We start from the raw sequence: 19,435 nt of genomic DNA on the forward strand, positions 1-19,435 counted from the left end.
TGAACAGACATCACCGCTGACATCCCGCCAGACATCGACGGCAGCCATCGACAGACACCGCCCGGTTAATAAACAGACAGAAACAGGCCAACTCCTCTCATCAAATCACCACCCTGCACCGCCCCCTTCACCGCAATCACCTCATTGAGCAAAGTTGGTCCAACCAGCCACCAAACCCCACTCACCCACAGCAGTGGAAACCGGGAATTGGGAAAATTGGACTGCTAGCGACTGTTGACTTTGTTAGCGTGTTTCAGTGCGGGCACGACCGAATCTGGACGGGTTTCTGAGCCGGCTGTTTGCTGATTTATCGTTTGATTGACTGATAAATGTTGATTGTTTATAATGACGCTTTTCGGAGATTGTATTATATACCCAAGTTGTATAATAATGCTAAGGTTATTACATTAAAATCAAATTTATGGCACAAGTTTTCCCTACACCCACCCGTTATTTACTCTTTTCCCATATACATCCACCATCTTTCTTACTTTTCTTCCTGTTATACAAGAGCGTGGGAGTAGACTACATAAAAGATAAGAAATATAAATAATAATAATCATGATAGTAGTAGCAGTAAAAAAACAACATCTTCAAGAGCTCGAATTCGCGCACTGCATCATTCTGAATGAAGAGGGTGGTGGAGTTTGCTATCTACAAGATAGCGAAAAGAATTGACAGCCACCGATATAAAGAAGGACTTTGACCTCATAAGATAATGTAAAAGAAAGAAAGAAAAGAAAAAATGTAAACAAGTTTTAGAATGTAATACAAGAGTGACAAGGTTTTAAAATACAATGTGATGATAAACGAATGAGATATGCAAATGACATGAATGTAACAATGGTGAGCAAAAAGACAAAATATGAAAACATTTTGAAGAAGAAGAAGAAGTACAATATAATGACAACGAAAAACAAAGCAAAACGAAATAATCAAATGAAAGAATGTAACAATGGTGAGCAAAAAGACAAAATATGAAAACATTTTGAAGAAGAAGAAGAAGTACAATATAATGACAACGAAAAACAAAGCAAAACGAAATAATCAAATGAAAGTTCGGATCACGATTCGATCTTGTACTTTGTCGTGTATCCCTCGGAATCAATCGAAGACTGTTCATTGCTCGAAGACCGATCAGACTCGGCAGTGTCGACAATCGCGCGCTTGCTGAACTTGGCCGAGATGCCGTCGATGCCGGCTTCCCACTCGATGCAGTACGTCGTCATCGCTGCGTTCGTGGGCGGCGACCCGTGAACTTTAGTCACAGAGTACTCGATATCCTCGGCATGGCCCTCCGTGCCGCCAAACACCCATGCAAACGCGGCGTCGCCGCTTGAACCGCCGAACGACGACGAGCGCGAAAGAGACGAGCGTAGACTGCGTACGAGTTGGATCGCGACTTTGTGGGCGTGCGAGGCTGGCATCCTGGTGATGAACTTGCGCTCCAGAGTGGCAGAGAGATAGGTCTCGGCGTCGTCGCCGATGCGCTGCATCTGTTGCATCTGCTGCTGCTGCGCGGCCGCGACGGCTGCCGCCTTGGGCCGACCGGTCGGGGGACGTCCGCGGCCGACAGGGTCGCCAGAGATCCATCCAGACGATACTGCCGGACCATGGCGCTTTCTGCGCTTGCCAGTGTCACCCACCTGAGAAGACGACGAGGATGAGTGCGACGCCGGCATGGTGGCTTCGACGCCAGTATCATCTAGTTCGTCCGCCACGGCCCGCTGCGCGAGTAGCGCGGCGCCGCCGGGTGGCTGCAAGATGCTCGTTGTTAACTCTGCCACGAGCTCGATGCTGTCCATCGACACGCGCGCATCGCTGTCGTCGTCGTTGTCGCGCTCAAACATATCAAATTCTCCGTCGTTCTCGTCGTAGACGTTCAAATCGAACGGCGACTCTTCGTCGGGCACGTCGTGTCCCGCATTGCCGGCGGCGACGCGTTCCGCAAGATCGGCTTTCTGCTTCTCTCGGCGCTTGTTCGACGACGCGGCAGACGAAGCCATGTCGAGATCGGGCCACTCGTTCAGATATGCAAGTTGCTGATCGAGCATCTGGTGCTGTCCAAGGAACGGGTCCCAGCTGACGTTTGTGCCAAGCGAGCCGTCTTTGATGTTGATCGCGGTCACACCGCCGGGATCGCCGCTACGAGAAGACAGCAACTGCTGCTCCTCAGTTCCTTCTTCTTCCTTGGGAGACGTGTCTGATTTCTTGGGCGACGAAGCCTGCGTAGATGCCGATGCCGATCGATCCTGGTCCTGAGGCGTAGTGGACGACGAAGTCGTGGCTGCGGCCGAGTTCGCCTGTGGAGGCGACTCATTGCTGCCAGATCCCGAGCTAGTGTTTGCTTTCTGTTTCTTGCGGCGGTTGCGTTTCTTGCGCCGTGACTTGCGCGACTTTGAGCGCTGCCGGGTTTTCGTCTCGTCCAAACCGTCGGCATCGCCACCGCTAGAGGATTTCTGCTCGGAGGATTGCTGTGAGAGGCCGTCTTGTGGAGAAGAGGATTGGTCGCCAGATGTACCCGAACCGGAATCGTCGAGCTCTATAGCTTTGCGATGACGGTCCTGCTGCTGCTGGGGCGGCTCTGACTGCTGCTTCGTTTGCGGCTGCTGTTGCTGTTGCTGCTGTTGCTGCTGCCGCTTCTGCTTTTGAGACTGCTTTTGCTTAGGTTGTGCGGGCTCATCTCGAACCGGAGCAGCGGCGGGAGCAGCGCTGGACTCGGCAGGTCTGTTGACGTAGAATGACGAGAACGGATGCCACACCTGGAACTGGTTTGCAGTGTCAGAGGTCTTCTGCTGCAACTGCTGCTCCTGCGACAACTGCGATTGATGCTGTTGCGATTGCTGCTGCTGAGGCCTGTCATGGGTTAGATTACCATAAGGCGAATAAGGCAGCGACGGAGTCGACGACTGCGCAGCAGACAATGATGAGGCAGACGACGAGCTACCGCCAACGCTAGCGCTAGCAGGTGACGCCGAAGACGACGACGGAGCCGTTTGCACCTGAGAGCGAACTCTGCGGTGCCGCAGCTCTGGTATCATCGCGCGAAGCGCAAAGTCCTCTTCTGCGGGCACGCCGTCACGGATGTCGTTCAACGCATCGGATGGCTTCGGAATGCGTGTAAAGTACGAATGCTGCTTGCCGAGGCAAAACTCGAAGAAGGAGTCGATGTGCATTGCGCGCATCCATCTCTGTAGGGTAGATGAGAAGTTAGTAATGTGAAAACGGAAATAAGACCTGGGTGTGTCTTGAAGTCTTTCGCTGAACTCAAAAAAAAGGGAAATATGTACTAACCTTTAAACGAACAGCGTATTGCTGAGCTTTCTGAGCGCTCTGCTCAGGAGTGCGCTCGACGCCGAGTTCGGTAACGAGCCGGGTCCAAGTCTTGATTTCGCCGGTCTCGAACTGCTTGAGCAGTGCGAGCAAAGTCGTGATGGCAAATGCTTTTCCGTCACTCTTGGGCACGGTTCTGAACGCCCGACGGAGGTCTTCCGTGTTTGCGTCTAGACTGAGAGTAGGATTGCAGTAGAGAATGAACTGCACGTACGCGTCTTCGAGCTCTTGTAGTGATACTGTCGAGAGCGAGGACAGAGGCGTGGGCAGCGTCCGGTCGGAAGGAATGAACGGAGCGTCGTATGTATTCGCTCTGGTGACGGCCGGGGAGACCACGCGACGGTCGAGTTCTGGATTGGCATGGAAAATTCCCTGGCCGGCGGTGGCAAGCGATCCGGAAGCCGAGTTGGACGTCGAGGACTGTCTGTAGCTGCGTGCGCCGCGGGCGGCGACAGCAGGCGCGGTTGACATATCGACGGCGGTAGAGGACGAAGAAGAGCCCTTCCATTTAGAGTCGCGTCTTTCCGGGGGCGGCCTGCGGCCGCTGGCGGGTTGCTGCTGGTATTGGTCGTAGAGCGTAGCGGTGGGTGCCTGCTCTGAGACGGGCAGCAGGGGGTTGTACTGCTGTGAGGCGCTAGGGAAAGTAAAACTAGAGAGTCGCTGCTGCTGCTGTTGCAGTTGGAACTGAAACTGCTGCTGCTGCTGTTGCTGCTGTTGCTGCTGCTGCTGTTGCTGCTGCTGCTGCTGCTGGTCCTGCTCGCCGGTGTCATACTGCAGACTGAAAGGCGCGTCATGGTAGAACACCGGCTGCTGAGACTGCTGCTGGGTACCGGCGCCGCCAACGTCGATCATCCCCTCCTGTGGCGAAAACTTGCTGTAGAGGGCGAGGAATGAGGGCGAGAACTGGCGGTCGGAGCCGGCCGCGGAGGGCGGCGGCGGAGTGTTGAAGGAATAGTCCGGAAGCAGCAGGGGTGCCACGCTCTGAAAGACATCGTTCGCGGGCGGGGAGCGGGAGGACTGCAGCGGCGGCGGGTGGGTGTACGCTCGAGCTTTTCTGACCTGCATGGGTCGCAGAGCGGAAGATAAGACAAAATAGAGACGGGTATGACAAAATCTGCCAGGAGAATGCGCTGGGAAGTAATTGAGCTAAGCCGGGTCGACGTGAGTCAGAGAGGAGCCGCGGGGGAAGGCATGCAAGGGAAAGCGGGAGGAAGAGAGAGGGCGGACGTAGCGAGGAGGGCAGGAGAGGGTTGAAATAGGATTTTCTGGCGGTGGCACAAAATTATATATTGGGCACGGCAGGTGCGCCCCACGACGGAAGGCGCTGCCCTCGTCCCCGGCAAAGCCTGCGCCAGTGGCCTGCTGCCGGACCGCCACCGGTGTCGCTTCACCGCCCTCGGCCGCCCGCGCTGAACCCACAGTCCGCGCTGGCGAGGCCGTCCGAGACGTCCAGGTGCTTCCGGTGGTGGATCGAGGCATCGGGCGGCCGCTGGGAGTTGAACAGGAGACTTCTGTCTCGCCGTACTCTGCTCTGAGCCCGCCCCTGAAACCTTCTGCCGGCGACCCGATCAGGCAGGCAAAGTCACATGATGGAAAAAGCACGCACCCCGTGAACAGCGTTCGTTTCTGGCAAGTTCTCGGCGAAAGAGGAAATTCTGTGTCGTCATCGAAGAAATTGCCCGAATCGGCGAGCCCCGGTGGCGCATGGTTTCAACCCGACAGCTCACCGACGTGATCACTGAACCTGCGTATTAGTGATTGTTTGTCAACGCGATTGCCCGCTGCTGCGGAGGAGAACAGGTGAAACAGACGAATGCTGGAGATGACGATTGAAGAGAGCAAAAGAAAAAGAAAAGAAGAAAGAAGAAGCCTATTTCGTTCCTCTGCTTCGCTTCTTCGACATTAATGTTCCGTAGTATTCATGAGTAATCATCGGCCATGTCTGTAGTCATCCCTTAGTCATCCTGAATCACCTCAGACATCGTTACTAATCAATCTCGGTTCATCAGCGACCTTCCTCCCAACTCGCCGAACTCGCTCCTCTTCCCGCCCTATGAATCTCTCCACCATCTCCGCTGCCCGCGAGCTCGCCCTCGAGGTCCCGCCTGGCGATCCGGCCGCGCCTGTGTCTTCTGGTGCAATCCGCCACTGTGCTGTCGCGCTGGTGCTTCGGTCCCGGGACCTCTCGGAACGCGTAAACTCCCTCGACGCTCTCCTGCGCCACGTACACGACTCTACCACTGAGGTACTGCTCATCAAACGCTCCACCAGAGATTCTGATCGCTGGTCTGGCCACGTCGCTCTCCCGTCCGTACCCTCCCAGCTTGCGACTTTACCTGTCTGTATCTAACACATTGTCTACAGTGGCGGGAGAAGAGATCCCGAGGACGATTCCGACCTCGCGACCGCAAAGCGCGAGGCCCTCGAGGAAGTCGGCATCGATCTCGACAAATGCGCCCTCTACGTCGGTCCGCTCAAGCAGCGCTATGTGACTGCTTACTGGGGCGGCAAAATGTACGCTCATTTCCCGTGCTCCTTCTTATAAAACTTTTCCTTGTCTTTTGTTCGTGAGTGTGCTAACTTCCACCCCAGTATCATGCTCATGTGCACTTATGGTACCACTGCATTTCTGTTCTGACTCTTTCACCGCTGCGCGCGCTCACCACCACCACCCCGTCTAACAACAAATTTTATTACCTTTTAGTTTTTTTCGTCAATACGCCCGAGCCAATTGAACTCACTTTGCAGGAATCTGAGGTCGCACTCGCTTTCTGGTGCCCGTTGACTGCACTAGCCTCTCGCGAGGCTCAATGTCGCTTTTCGCGGCCGGTAGGCAAAACGGCGCATCTCGGCAGGATCCCCCGCTTGCTTCAATCATACATCTCGTCTGTCATTGGCAATCTGGAGTTTGCTGGGATTAAAATTCCAAAATCCTGTCTGGATGATCCGGATGCGTACCCCGAGATGATCATGTGGGGTCTCACGCATAGCATCATGCTCGACCTCTTTGATATAATCTACCCAGATAGAAAAGGAACGTGGCCTCAGCTGCCAGTGTCCTCTCAGCTGGATACGTGGTTGATCACGGAGCTTCTGGGCCGTAAGTATTTCGAGATTAGCGCTTCCGGTGGTATGCGTGCTGATAAAGCCGTTTGGACACCAATCGTGGCCGACAAAAATGCAGCAGCCTCTCCGCAGAGCACCGGTGGAGCGCCTGCTACTTCTGCGCAGAGCACCGGTGGAGCGCCTGCTACTTCTGCGCAGAGCATCCCTGCATCGGACCTTTGTTCCGCGACTGGTCCACAGAAAGTTTTTGTCGGCTATGTGCGTGACCGCTATTTCACGGTGTTCAAGACCGCGATCGGAATCGCAGCGTCTGTGCGGTTCTCGCTTGCAGCTTACGTAGCTTTCAGGATAGGTAAATCGCTGTACCGGGCGATGCGATATAGATGAGTTTTATTTTTTTTTAATTGAATCGCTATGGTCGCTGCTGTTCAGAAGGCTTGTCACGACGGGTTTTGGTAACTACAAGCTCAGTTTTCGCCACAAGCCACCTGTACATTTGTGCACGGCTCCAATGTGAGCAGTTTGACAAGTTCGCAATTTTACGCATGATAAAGTTAAACGTGCCAGGTTATATCGTAGCGGGTTAGTGGGAAACAAAACCACACAGACAGGAGGTAAAAGCTCTCGAGAAAATCGGCTATCTATACGACGACGTATGCAAGGAAAGTCTCTTTTTCTTAGACCGTTCTTTAGTCTAAAAGTTATTTCCTACAATGTTGCGATGTTGTGGCTTGTATCACTTGTTGTTCTCCCCGGCCGCCTCGATCCGGACTAGACGGACGAACCACCGGCCGCTGCTGCAGCTATCTGCCGCACGTGCGGTACCGCTGCTATTCGTGACCGAAAACTCCCTCCAGGCTCTGTGGCAAAACAGAAGAGCCGTATGCTGACGCAAGAGGGCGATCATCTGACTCTAAAAATACAGTGTGTACGGTATACGTCAGGAGAAAGGAGGGAGAACCCCACGGAAAAAAAAAGGTGATCCGTAACTTCCGAGGACCGCGATATGGCGCCGCAGAACAGAGGCGAAGGCCAGGCCAAAACACACTGCCTCTTTGGGTTTCGACGGCGCCGCGTGGGTTGTTCAGAGCGTTTAATGTTAATGTTCGATAGAGTTCTGACCATTTCCGCTTCGGGATGCAAAACTCTGTTATTACGTCATGCGTTAATAAGTGTAGCAGGTTTATTGATCCTCGGATCGCAGAGTGCGATTGCGCACCGCATCCTCGAGGTCTCGACAAGGATGGCAAGAGTAACGACCGCCGGCGAACTTTGCAGAAGACGGCGCTGTCGTTCGAACAGCTCTCGCTTGCCGATCTGCCAAGTCAAATCATCCCGGTAGGCGGAGTCCTGGAGGCTCAGTGGCGCTCGAACAAAGCAGCGCGGGGGGGCCCTGGACTCAATCTCGGTACTATTCGCGAAACTTGGATGATATCCACGCGGTCTATACGCCCCGACACGCTCTTGTTTTTTGCCACAGTAAGTTGTACTACTTTTTCAATGTCAGTAAGCAGGTACTTGAGTTATTTCTCCACTTCTGTCCTGTTCGTGGGCCCCGTCGCGGTAGAAAGCTGCCGTTATGGCTCGCGACGGGGCGAAAAGGCCACTTGCTCGAGAATATCATTTACGTGTCGTTCTCAAGTCTCAGATGTTAGCTTACGTTTGGTGCAATTACTCAGATGAACTACGAAATCGCCCTACTGAAATATCAACCTGGATTGCGTATACCCAGACGCGGTCGCCGTGGTCTATGCGACGCGTGTATGAGTACTGCAGCGACATCAGATATACAATACTTCTACGAGCTTATACATTCAGTCTTCTTGCCTGCTCAATCTTAAAACAGCACTTGCGGTTTTGCGTAGGCACTGCTCAAATTTTGTCTGTGGCAATAATCTGACCGCGCAAGTTCTACTATGCGCAACACCACCTTTCTCGCTGTCCTCGAGGCCTGACGACCCACAAGCACATAATACCACTTACGTGTCATATCCACTTTCCAACTTGCAGAAAAACTCCTGAAGGTTCATAAAGAACACTTGTCTTTTCTTCTGTGGCGAGCATCTGTCCGTGCATGCCCTACTATGCGCAAAACCACCTTGCTCGCTGGCGCCGTGGTCTGATGACCCACAAGCACAATAATACCAATTATGCTATTCAGTTTTGCATCATTTAAGTGAGTCTTGAGATTTGATAGACTCTCTCTAATTTTTTCTGTGATAAAACATCATCTCCGCTGATTCCGATATCCTCATGACTAGTATCCTCGCTTTCCGTAGTCCGACAACCAACAGGTACAAAGTTACCACTTACGTGTCAAATCCAAGTATTCCAATGCTAGATAGCTTCTTTAAATACACGTAGGCTTTGCTCAAAGTTTCTACGGAAAATTTTCGAATGCATCATCCCGATATTCACAAAATCGCATATCTCGCTGGCAACATGGTCTTGAGTCCTCAAGTGCATTGATTCCACTTACGTGTCAAATCTACATCTAAATACATAGCACTGTAGCCATACGTAAATACTACTTGATTCTCTATGACAAATTTCCGACCGCTCCGTTCAGATGCACACATGACCACCTCCGTCGCTGTCACTGTGGTCTGAGATCCGCACACGTACAAGATATCCATTTACGTTTATTTTTCCCGGTTTCTGTGTACTTACCACTCAAGTACACTAATACCCGTTCCTACTCTGTGGCATAAAGAAACCTCTCCGACCGCAACAAAGCTGTTTACGTAGCCGCGAAGTCACACGAAATGAACACGCTATCTCCGCGTCCCATCTATACTTCCTTTTCTTATTTTCTAATACTCACTTCCCATAAACAGCCACTTGCTCTTGTTTCAGTCTATTAGATATTTGGAAATGACTCCGCTGTAGCAGATCTGCACTAACTCCTCTATTCCAGACTCGCATACTTGTCAATTTTGCGAACGTTGATTGTCGGACCTGACGAGCCACGACACCCTGCATGTATACTGCAGGCTCATCTTCAAACCATTTGATGTCTGAGGACTGCTCCAAGCCTAGCCGTAATTTTTCTTGATGCATCTCTGACAGACGTTGTGTGGTTCTGTAATTTCAGAGAAACTTCTTATCTCATCTCTGAGCGTATTTACTGATTCGCAGTTGGCTCGACCTCTCGGACTTGCACGGAACCCATAAACCCTCTACAAATTGCCACAGTAAAGCTTCCTGTATTGTGCAGAATAAGATTGTGCAGACAGCATCAGAAATTTCTAGATCAGTAAGACAGACTCAGACTCTGGATTCTTCTCCGATATCTCTGCGCTCGGATTGCCGAGGTTGAGCGGCCCTCGAGCCTCAGGCGCCGCACCGCTCCCAAATAGCGAAGGCAGCCGCTTAAGGTAGCTGGTCCCTGTTTCTTCCTGTTCGGCCTGGCTGCACCTCTCGGCGTGCTTTGATCTCTCGTCATTATTTCCTCGACAGTCGTCTTTTATCCGACCGCATTTTTGCTTGTGCGCTTGGGTTTGGCTTTGTGCTTGGATTATATTTCTTTTGTGCACTGATCTATCGCTCAGTGGCTGTGCGGCAATTACACTTCCTCCTTCGAGAAACTTATCGATCTTCTGATTAATCCAACCCAATGTCCGGCATCCCTCCGCGCCCACGGGAGCCCTCGCCGACTGATAAGCTCGAGGCACCGGTAGAAGGGGGATCTTTGGAGGATTTTAACAAGGACAGCGTGACGGTGATTGTGTCGCCGCCTGGTCAGCCTCAAGGCGTGCCGTTGCCTGATAGCGCAAGGCCTGGGTATAGTTCAGTCTATCGCAATGCTGCCTTTGTCGACAGGTTGATTCAGACTCCGCACCCAGATGTAAGACGCGTGGATCGATACATAACTACATTTTCCGGAGACCTTATCGTGCTAACTTTGAAACCCAGATCCGTACGCAGTATGACGCCTTCCAATACTCCGTCTCCCACTTTGGCTCCCGCAACATGCTCGGCCATCGCGTGCTCGTTGATCCTGCGCGCGACCTGTGGTCGCCGTACATCTGGCAGACATACGACACCATCGCCGAGCGCAGAACAAATTGTGGCTCGGGCCTGTGTTATCTGAACGAACACGTTGCGAAAAACGCAAAGGACACGCAGTACGCGCTCACGCTCTTCTCGCAGAACAGACCGGAGTGGATTATCACTGATTTGGCGTGCCACGCGTATAACCTTATCGTCGTGCCTTTATATGACAAGTATGTTGCCTTCTCTTGGCTTTGTTTGGGTAGTTGATTTTTATTTTGTGCTAATGCATTAATTATTTAGTCTTGGCCCTGATTCGAGTGAGTTTATCATCAACTCTGTCGAGTCTCCGATTCTGGTAGCATCGTTGGAGGTAAGACCTAACCATAGCCTTCTCGGACCATCATTTCATACTAATCTCTTGCCGCATAATTACAGCACCTCCCAAAGATCCTCGCAATTTCCCACAAGCTCCCACATCTAAAAGTCATCATCTCGATGGACGACCTCAAATCCGAGACCGATCTCCCCAAACAAAGCAAGGACGATATACTACGCGCCTGGGCGGCCGAAAAAGGCGTCGCGCTTTACACGATGGCCGAGGTCGAGGAGCTCGGAAAAAAGTTTCCCCGTGCGCATAGCCCGCCTGTGCCGTCGGATATTCTGACAATTAATTATACGTCGGGCACGACTTCTGCTCCAAAGGTGGGGATATAAGGCTCATTTAATGTACTGCTGCCAGTATATAGCTAACAGTCATCATCTTTAGGGAGTCGTTCTAACTCACGCCAACTTCGTCGGCGCGCTCGCGCTGGGCTTCATGCATCTTCCCAGATCAGGCATGGAAATCATCGACACCGTGCTCTCGTATCTCCCGCTAGCCCACATCTACGAGCGCGCGACGCTCGGAATCGGTATGTGCGCCGGCGGTCAGATTGCGTTTTTCCGCGGCAACGTGCAGCGTATTCTCGAAGACCTGCGCGAGGCGCACCCGACGACGTTCACCTCCGTGCCGCGCATGCTCACGCGGTTCGAGACCGGGATCAAGGAGAAGACTGTGCATGCGACCGGGTGGAGGTCTAATATTGCTCGCTACGGATTGGCGGTCAAGCTCAAGCAGCTCGAGGACGGGCTTGGTCCTAACCACGCGCTTTGGGATCGGTTGATTTCAAAGAAAGTGAGGGCGAACGCGGGGTTGGAGCGGGTTGGGAGTATCGTGTCTGGTTCGGCGCCGCTCACGCATGACACGCATCAGTTTTTGAGAGCGGCGTTTGGGCTTACGGTGGTGCAAGGCTACGGACTTTCAGAGACGCATGCTGCGTGCTGCGTTCAGCAGGCCGGGGATTATAGTACCGAGAACTGTGGTCCTCCAGCTGCCACAGCTGAGGTGTGCCTGCGCGACGTTCCTGATCTCAACTACTTGTCGACCGACAAGCCGTTCCCGCGCGGCGAGCTTCTGATCCGCAGCACGACGCTGTTCAGGGAATACTACAAGGACCCCGAGCGCACGTCGCAAGCCATCGACGCCGACGGCTGGTTCCACACCGGCGACGTCGCGCAGATCGACGACATGGGCCGCATCGCCATCATCGACCGCGTCAAGAACTTCTTCAAGCTCTCGCAAGGCGAGTACGTCGCGCCCGAGCTGATTGAGAACCGCTACCTCGCAGGCTGCCCGCTCGTCCAGACGCTCTTTGTCCACGGCGACTCCGTGCAGCCGTACCTTGTCGCCATCGCCGCCATCCAGCCGCTTTCCTTCGCGCCGTTTGCGAGCGAAATTCTCGGCACCGAAGTCAGTCCCACCGACGAATCTGCGCTCGAGCGCGCGTGCGCCGACGAACGCGTGCGTCTTGCCGTGCTCGCGCAGCTTGAGAAAGCGGCAAAGGAGGCGAAGTTTCAGGGCTACGAGCGCGTGCGCAACCTGAGGCTCTTTGTCGATCCGTTCACGATCGAGAACGATGTGCTGACACCGACGTTGAAGTTGAAGCGCGCGAGCGCGGTGACGGTGTTTAGGAGTACGATCGAGGAGATGTATAAGCAGGGGGATATCACGCGACAGATTGTTGCGTGAGCTAGCCTAAACAGTGCAGCGAGAGTAGACGGTTTTCTTTTTCTACAGGTTTTTTTTTTATATTAGAGTATAGTTATTCGTCGATGTACGAAGATCCACCGCACCACAGCAATCAAGGGAGACAGTCTTCCAATCTCAAAGAGTGATTGGATATTATTAGAAACAAAAAAAGGCAGACAGAAAAGCTTGCTAGACGGGGAAAGGTGGTGTTGGTTTAGTTTAGCATTGTGGTGGGTGTAAAATTCAGTTTGATTTTCTTTTCTTATGGTTTGCCTCTCATAGACTGTAAAGAAGAGAAGTGATTGTGATTAGGGGCAAGTAACACCACCACCAGATAGATCGAATCGGAAACTGGTCGTTGAAGGGCTGGATGAAAAGACTCAGATTTCTAATCAAATATGATTTGTACGGAATAAGAGATATCAGCATGAAAAACTTTATAGAGAACTAGCTGCACAACGAAGAAAAGAAAATGAGATCATATCATTGATGGAAAAAAACCAACGGATCCAAAACACAAACGAAAACAAAAGACACCGAAGCAATGAATGCGTATGGGATGCACAAATAGAACGCGTCACGTTGATGTAAATATACAAGGTCTTGGGATTAGTTTCTGAAACTAAAAAATACTCGTAAGAAAGGGATTCTGTGGGTTGGAGAGAGAGGTGGGTGTGGAGCTTCTCGTGGTGGGAGAACAAGGCTTCGTGGTGAGAGGTGTTGTAGATGCAAACGCGCCGAAGGGAAGCTAGGCTAGGATTGCTCCTAACCGAGAGAGTCTGTGGAGTGTATAAGAGGGCTGCGCGGTCTGGAGCAAGAAGATGAATGATGGATGTTGATGGTGATGATGCTGAATCGAGCGGCTGTCTCGTGCGCGGAGGTATTCTCTGCTGATCGACTCCTTACTCGCAGCTATTTCTGCCTGTATGTTCGTACTGTAAATTGCCTTCATGATCCACACTTTCTTTCGGTAGCTTCTCGACAAGAGGCGACTATAGCCTGACCTTCACGGCCACGCACGGGAGCTTAAATTCCCTAACTGCTTGCACTACCGCGCTCGCGTTGACGGATACGTTGAACAATGTAGCTGTCGCGTTGATCGACTTGCGGAGCAGCGGTCGCGCCAACGCGTTTATCGCGGCGTGCTCGGCCAGCGCGTCAAAGACGGCCGAGGGCTTCGAGGCAAGGTCTGCGGGAAGGAAGACGCGCGGGAGGAAGAGGTTGCCGTGGTTTGTGTCGATGAAGCAGTGATCGGCAAAGTAGCACGTTGAAGAGAAGAGAGCAATGAGAATCAAAGAGCAGTAAACGCTGAAAAAGAAGTAGACGTGTCAGTAGGCAGATGCAGGAAGGAACAGGTGGATATAGATGGATCGTAGCAAGGGAAAAAAGTACCATGGCCGGTGTAAAACAAACAGCAGGAGCAGCATAACCGCGAGGAAATGCGGTGACGCGCCCGTCGTGGGCATAAGCAGCAAAAGCAAAAAGTACCGCAGACAGTACATCGCGCTCAGATATAGTCACCACAGGTTGAGATCGACAAAGGAGCGGTGACGGTTTGGACTGCGAAGAAGGGATGGTGAACGATGTTGCTGGGAGTTGGTGTTGACTTCGACTCTTTTTGGTATACTTGGAAACCTTATTTTCCCAGAGACACCTGGCATCCTCATCGTAGCGGCCGCCCCTCGCTTTCTATCCGGCTTCCTCTCTCTCGAACCCCACATCCCCACCACACCCACATTCACTCAAAACTCTCAATCAATCACAAGAATGAGTGGCGGCCCCGCAAAACCACAACAAGGCCCTCCGCCGCCGAATCCGGCCGCGCTCGCGGTCGCCAGCTTTCTGCGCCATAACAACGATCTAAAGATGCGACAAGGCGTGCTCAACGGCAAGCGCGCCGATTTCTTCCGCGTCAAACGCGCCCTGCGCGCGCTGCAATCCGAGAAATACGTCAAGGCGCAGCGGAAGGCCGGGTCTGCGCTGCCAAAGATCGAGACTGAGTTGCAGGCCATGGAAGCCTTTCGTCTGCTGCCTATGAGCCAGCTCGCTATCCGCGTCGAGAAGCTCACGCGCAAGACCGTGGCCGCGAAGCTCGCAAAAGATCCGAAAGCGCAGGTGCCGCCTATTGCTGCGCTGTCAAAGACAAAAGGCGTGCCTACGCTCGCGTTTGTGCGCGAACAAGTCGTCTCGACCGACGACTCGATCTACTACGTCTGGCTATGGGAAAAAGTGCCGCTGACGACATACCTCTACGCCGGTCTGATCGCGGCCGTTATCTTTGCGGTCGTACTGTTCCCGCTGTGGCCACCTATTCTCAGACTTGGTGTGTGGTACCTCTCGGTCGGCGCGCTGGGTTTGCTGGGCCTGTTTTTCGCAATGGCGATCTTCAGACTGATATTATTCGGAATCACGTACTTCGTCGTAAGCCCCGGCTTGTGGATTTTCCCGAATCTGTTTGAGGACGTCGGTTTCTTTGACAGTTTTAAGCCGTTGTATGCCTGGAACGAAGAGAAGAAGCCAAAGAAGAAGAGCAAGACCGCAGAGAAAGCTGCCCCGCGACCGACTACAGAAGCCAAGGTCTCGGCGGTGATTGACGCTGACGACGACGATGAAGAGGTCGAGGAGCTTGATATGAAAAAGCACTGAGCTACGATCGTTTGCTGAGTGCAGGGAAAATTGCTTGTTATATGTTTAGCTTGGTTTAGAATGTAAATAAAATTAATTGTTATATCTCGCGCTAGATTATACCTTTGACTTGCTGCTTGTCTCCTTGCTGCTTGTCTCGTCTGCTATCTCGATCCCGCTAATCTGTTCGGTGATCTTTTCTACCTCCTTACTTTCTTTATCCTCTCCATCTATCTTCTCCTCTTTCGCTTCTTGGTTAACAGCCTTCAACACCTCCTTCTGAGTCTTTGCCCCAGCTTCCTCCTCCTCCTCCACGCTCTTCCACTTCTTGGATTTACTCTCCCACAGCTCAGTCAGCCTCTTTCCCCATCCGCATTGATCCGCCAAATCCCTAATCCCTTCATCACAAGCACCCAAGCGAATGACGTCGGTCTTGCGCCGACCAAAGTCGCCGACGGCCTCGAGATTGAAGAGAATGCGCGGGCAGGAGACTTGTGAGGGGAGACTTGCGAACGGGTGCACCTGTAGAGATGTGCCGGCGACGATAACGAGGTCGGCTGCGCTGAGGTCGTTGTCGAGGAGTTTGAAAAATCGCGCGGGAAGGTTTTCGCCAAAGAACACTAGATGAGATATTGCGTTAGTACTGGCTAGTGAGAAGCTATACAGTGAGAGGTACTTACCAATATCAGGCTTCACTAAACCCTTGCATTTTTTGCACCGCGGAATATCATCCTTCTCCATGATTTCTCTCAGATCCTCTTTGCTCATCTCCGCATGACAGTCGATGCAGTGGTTCTCTGCAAATGAGCCATGCGCATACACCACTTTGTCTGCCTCGACGCCCGCGATCTCTTCGAGCGTGTCGATGTTTTGCGTGTAGACGCGTCGCAGGATTCCCTTCTCCTCCAGCACTTTTAGAAACGAATGAAACAAAGTCGGCTTAAATTTTCCCGGGTACAGTTCCTGCGCGAGCGTGTAGAACGCTTCCGGCTGTTTTCTGAAATAATCAATATCGAAAACCGCCTCAGCGTACGGCAGTTTTAGCCGCGACAGGTTATGATAGAGCCCGGTTTTCGGCGACCGAAAGTCCGGGATGCCCGCCGCGGTTGAGATCCCGGCACCGACCATAACCACGACCGAGGACACGCCGCCTTTGGTTATGTAGTCTGCCATTGTCGATAGGTCGGGTTTGCCGTTTGACGGCATCGGGAATTTGAGCTTTGATTTCATGGCGAGCCGGGCGTGTGCGAGTTTGCCGAAGAGGATACGGTGGGCGGTGTTGATGATGGTCTGAATCGTCTCGCTGGAAAGATTACAGAACAGGACGCTGATGCGTGCTGTTGATTCAATTGGCAGGATCGAGATGAGATATGACAGAGGCGAGATGGTGTTTAACGAATCCGGAATATCAGACCCTAATCAGTAAAGTAGTTACCCTGCAGCGATAGTGCTTAACTCGTCGGTAACTAGTAATTACTACTGGCCGGTCTTACGAATGCCTGGGAGTAATTGAAACCTCTTTACTACATATGTCAGTAAGTGTAAAGCAAAGTGCTTGAATTCGCTGCATATCTGCTTAGAGATTTGTCGTGATATGGTAGCGAGCATCGCGTGAAGATGTAATCGCAACTACAGCATCGACTTCCCCACGCCGTTCTCCCACTCGTCATTCGACCTGCGGAGGTAATAAACAGCTCAAAACAAAGCCCTCTGAAAAAGTCCAGATGTTCCGATAATCCCTTTCGGCATGTAAGAACACATCAAGAAAAGCAATGTTGACGAACGCCTTCTCTCAGTCCCCGGAACCGGAAGGTGCTGCGCAAGATCTCGTCAGCCGTGCGTACGCCCCCGCGACAGCCAAGCTGCGCCGCTGAGATCAACGCCAACAACGTCATCGTCCTCCGCACCTGCTCCAGTTACAACAACTCGCGTTCGGTTTGCATCTCGAATCACATAGCCCGAAATCCCTGCTGGAAGAGCAGTGAATCGGGGGTCGAGGCCATGGACTCGGCCGTTTCGAATCTGTGACCCGGAGCCAAGCAGTAAACCATGTTTCCCTCCTCTACGTCATAATGCCTCTGCGTATTTAATTCAGGAAGCAGCAATGACGATGACGGCTGCTATCTTTTTGACGTATGCAAGAGCGCGATTTTTTGAGCCCTTGCGGAGTTTAGAAGACCAGTCAGTGGTCTGTCCAATGTGCTGGATTGGCTGTCGTGCTGTTCCTTGGATATGTGAGAAGAGTTGGTGAACAGCTCACTTGTAAGTCACTCGGATTCCATCCCCGGACGAATCTGATACACCATTCGTCCTCCATCTCCATCCTCTTCAGCAGATCGACAGCTCCGACACAAGCTAGGACAAAAATATCAATAGAATCATTATTATTAAGCATTACTCCCTTCTCCTCTTTTCATTAACTTACACCGTACCAAAATCTCGGTACCTGAATTATTCGCCTTCTCTATACCAACAGAAAAAAAATTCAACCGAAACATATAATAAAAAGTAGGAGATAGTGATGACGGGCAGCACTGATAACCAATTGAATGTGCGTGCGAAAGAAGAGTGACAAAAGAGTGACAAAATGTTGATACGCCGTGAACGCAGAAAGATGATGAGAAAGCAAAACAGAGAAAAGGGAAATACAGAAAAAGATAAAGGAAATAATTACAATATGCCAAAAATGCAGTAGACCAGAACTTGAAAGAGTGAGCACCTCAGCTCGCCTCGGATTCTTCCTCCCGGCGCCGGTGATCATCATATACATGCTCTAGCTCCCTTAGTCGCGCCTCTGGGATACCGATAATATGCTTTCGCATACTCCCAGTTCTCGCCATAGGCCGGTTAATTTCGTCCTCTTCCGAATGCAACCCGCTGCGCTCGGAATGTTCACCTTCCCTCGCCGCCTTCAGAATCTTCTCCTTCTCTGTAAGCCGAAAGTCAATGTCTACAAAAACCCAGGACCCTCGTCGTCCGATGTCTGTCTCGCCGCCAAGATTGTGGCCGTCTTTGTCGACGATCGCCATGCTGGGGGCTTCGATGTCGACGCGCTCGATGTTGGGGCAGTTGTCGACGTAGCTCACGATGACGTCGTTGAGATCCCGTGTGCTTTCAAACCCGCCACAGACTCGCAGCTGCGATAGGTGGATGTACAACGTAGGTATACTCAGGTTTTTGAAAAATGCAGGGCATAGTGAGCATCCGCCTGATAAAGATAGATACTCCAGAGATGTTCTTAGACTCGGGGCAAGGAAATTGCAAATGTGATGTTTGGGTGACAGGATGCGCGACGCACAATCAACAGAGAGCGCACGCAGCTTCGTAAACATCGGCGGCAGCGGATGATAAGCCGTAGTCGGGTACGGAAAGACCTTTATCGTCTTCATATCAAGACACTCAACGTTTGGCAGCAGTGGCGCAAAGCTCTGCATGTCAGACATTGACCAGCAAATGTTTTCCAGCTCGAGCTTCTGCACGCCCAAAAACGCCGCCACGGAGACACCGGATGTCGCTTCAGAGTCGATAACGCAGTTCGCCAGGCTGAGCTCGTGCAGCGCTTTGAAGCTCGCCAGGACTGGGAACCATGCTCTCGAGAAGTTGCGGCCGCGGCGCCAGCCGGAGTAGTAGGACCATTTGAAAAACCGGATGCGCTTGAGGGCGACGGCGGAGGCAGGGAAAAGGTGCTGCCAGTCTTTGAGTGTGATGTCGTTGATATTTTCGAGCACGAGCGTCTCGATGTTTGGGCAGAGATGGAGGATGGTCGGGAGATGTGTGAGGACAGGTGTGAGGTCGGAGGGCAGATAGCCCGACGGAGCGCGCGGAGTGAACTCGCCTGGGGCGACGTATGTGAAGGACTGGACGAGAGGAGCGATTGTGCCAGCACAGGTGAGCAGTGTGGAGACAAGCTTGTCGAACGCGCGCGGCGACTCCAGCCGGATGTTGGAATAGAGATAGCGGTTTACCTTGAAGAAGAGGAGTGTAAGAGAGAAAGCCGACGAAAAAAGTTGCATCCACAAACCAAAAAGAGAAGGCATACTTCATCGCATAGTTTTGAACAGGTCCTCCCTAACGCCAGAACCTGGCTCCACCGGCCGCCGTGGGGATCGGTAGAGAGATGTGAGAAGATGATATCAAGAACCTCGGGCGGAAGATGCTCGAGAGCAGGACGGACGGGCGGCCGGCGGGTGGAGCTGCGGGCGTGGGTGATGTCGTCCATGGAGCTGTCGAAGGAGTTTGCGACGGAGGCCGGGGGCGAGGGCGGGTAGAGCGCGAGCTGCTGCTGCCTGGCGGCGTGCACGGCTTCGATGCGGGTGGTCGAGACGTGTCGTTCGGAGCACAGCATTG

At 52.4% G+C, this 19,435-nt stretch overlaps 8 protein-coding genes across 8 annotated transcripts; 3 read left to right on the plus strand and 5 right to left on the minus strand.

The window, feature by feature from the left end:
• Positions 1-616: 616 nt before the first annotated feature.
• On the minus strand, positions 617-1,125 carry BZA70DRAFT_54184 (uncharacterized protein). The gene has a single exon (XM_064915197.1). It carries the CDS (start codon positions 985-987, stop codon positions 709-711), a length of 279 nt encoding a protein of 92 aa, XP_064771588.1. The 5' UTR covers positions 988-1,125; the 3' UTR covers positions 617-708.
• A 2,045-nt stretch (positions 1,126-3,170) lies between these two features.
• On the minus strand, positions 3,171-4,022 carry BZA70DRAFT_274049 (ARS binding protein 2-domain-containing protein). Its single transcript, XM_064911925.1, has one exon. The coding sequence runs from the start codon at positions 3,802-3,804 to the stop codon at positions 3,268-3,270; it is 537 nt and encodes a 178-aa protein (XP_064771589.1). The 5' UTR covers positions 3,805-4,022; the 3' UTR covers positions 3,171-3,267.
• Positions 4,023-4,892: 870 nt separating this feature from the next.
• BZA70DRAFT_54127 (NUDIX hydrolase domain-like protein) lies at positions 4,893-7,161 on the plus strand. Its single transcript, XM_064915196.1, has 4 exons — positions 4,893-5,640; positions 5,698-5,847; positions 5,926-5,948; positions 6,038-7,161. Exons 1-4 carry the CDS (start codon positions 5,387-5,389, stop codon positions 6,784-6,786), a joined length of 1,176 nt encoding a protein of 391 aa, XP_064771590.1. The 5' UTR covers positions 4,893-5,386; the 3' UTR covers positions 6,787-7,161.
• A 2,854-nt stretch (positions 7,162-10,015) lies between these two features.
• BZA70DRAFT_298632 (uncharacterized protein) lies at positions 10,016-12,463 on the plus strand (the record flags this gene model as incomplete). Its single annotated transcript, XM_064914615.1, has 6 exons — positions 10,016-10,246; positions 10,315-10,625; positions 10,696-10,765; positions 10,831-11,097; positions 11,162-12,184; positions 12,260-12,463. The coding sequence occupies 6 exons, from the start codon at positions 10,016-10,018 to the stop codon at positions 12,461-12,463; spliced, it is 2,106 nt and encodes a 701-aa protein (XP_064771591.1).
• A 496-nt stretch (positions 12,464-12,959) lies between these two features.
• Positions 12,960-14,111, minus strand: BZA70DRAFT_54326 (uncharacterized protein). The gene is made up of 2 exons (XM_064915198.1): positions 13,856-14,111; positions 12,960-13,771 (listed from the first exon to the last, which is right to left on the minus strand). Exons 1-2 carry the CDS (start codon positions 13,963-13,965, stop codon positions 13,456-13,458), a joined length of 426 nt encoding a protein of 141 aa, XP_064771592.1. The 5' UTR covers positions 13,966-14,111; the 3' UTR covers positions 12,960-13,455.
• A 31-nt stretch (positions 14,112-14,142) lies between these two features.
• Positions 14,143-15,179, plus strand: BZA70DRAFT_274063 (translocation protein Sec62-domain-containing protein). Its single transcript, XM_064911926.1, has one exon. The coding sequence runs from the start codon at positions 14,231-14,233 to the stop codon at positions 15,107-15,109; it is 879 nt and encodes a 292-aa protein (XP_064771593.1). The 5' UTR covers positions 14,143-14,230; the 3' UTR covers positions 15,110-15,179.
• Positions 15,180-15,205: 26 nt separating this feature from the next.
• Positions 15,206-16,294, minus strand: BZA70DRAFT_235182 (putative histone deacetylase-like protein; the record flags this gene model as incomplete). Its single annotated transcript, XM_064910329.1, has 2 exons — positions 15,206-15,708; positions 15,769-16,294. 2 exons carry the CDS (start codon positions 16,292-16,294, stop codon positions 15,206-15,208), a joined length of 1,029 nt encoding a protein of 342 aa, XP_064771594.1.
• A 1,514-nt stretch (positions 16,295-17,808) lies between these two features.
• On the minus strand, positions 17,809-19,433 carry BZA70DRAFT_287864 (uncharacterized protein; the record flags this gene model as incomplete). The annotated part of the gene is made up of 2 exons (XM_064913990.1): positions 17,809-19,053; positions 19,128-19,433. The coding sequence occupies 2 exons, from the start codon at positions 19,431-19,433 to the stop codon at positions 17,809-17,811; spliced, it is 1,551 nt and encodes a 516-aa protein (XP_064771595.1).
• Positions 19,434-19,435: the final 2 nt, after the last annotated feature.

Source organism: Myxozyma melibiosi (assembly GCF_037950935.1).
Source record: "Myxozyma melibiosi strain Phaff 52-87 chromosome Unknown BZA70scaffold_1, whole genome shotgun sequence".
Lineage (NCBI taxonomy): Eukaryota > Fungi > Ascomycota > Lipomycetes > Lipomycetales > Lipomycetaceae > Myxozyma > Myxozyma melibiosi.

What these genes read in the sequence shown, in the direction of transcription:
- BZA70DRAFT_54184 (XM_064915197.1), bottom strand. Translation starts at nt 987, where the DNA reads ATGTTTTCATATTTTGTCTTTTTGCTCACCATTGTTACATTCTTTCAT.
- BZA70DRAFT_274049 (XM_064911925.1), bottom strand. Translation starts at nt 3,804, where the DNA reads ATGTCAACCGCGCCTGCTGTCGCCGCCCGCGGCGCACGCAGCTACAGA.
- BZA70DRAFT_54127 (XM_064915196.1), top strand. Translation starts at nt 5,387, where the DNA reads ATGAATCTCTCCACCATCTCCGCTGCCCGCGAGCTCGCCCTCGAGGTC. An exon ending in TCTGGCCACGTCGCTCTCCC is followed by an intron (nt 5,641 to 5,697) that starts GTCCGTACCCTC and finishes CATTGTCTACAG; the next exon opens with TGGCGGGAGAAGAGATCCCG. An exon ending in CATGCTCATGTGCACTTATG is followed by an intron (nt 5,949 to 6,037) that starts GTACCACTGCAT and finishes ATTACCTTTTAG; the next exon opens with TTTTTTTCGTCAATACGCCC.
- BZA70DRAFT_54326 (XM_064915198.1), bottom strand. Translation starts at nt 13,965, where the DNA reads ATGTACTGTCTGCGGTACTTTTTGCTTTTGCTGCTTATGCCCACGACG. An exon ending in TTTGTTTTACACCGGCCATG is followed by an intron (nt 13,772 to 13,855) that starts GTACTTTTTTCC and finishes CTTCTTTTTCAG; the next exon opens with CGTTTACTGCTCTTTGATTC.
- BZA70DRAFT_274063 (XM_064911926.1), top strand. Translation starts at nt 14,231, where the DNA reads ATGAGTGGCGGCCCCGCAAAACCACAACAAGGCCCTCCGCCGCCGAAT.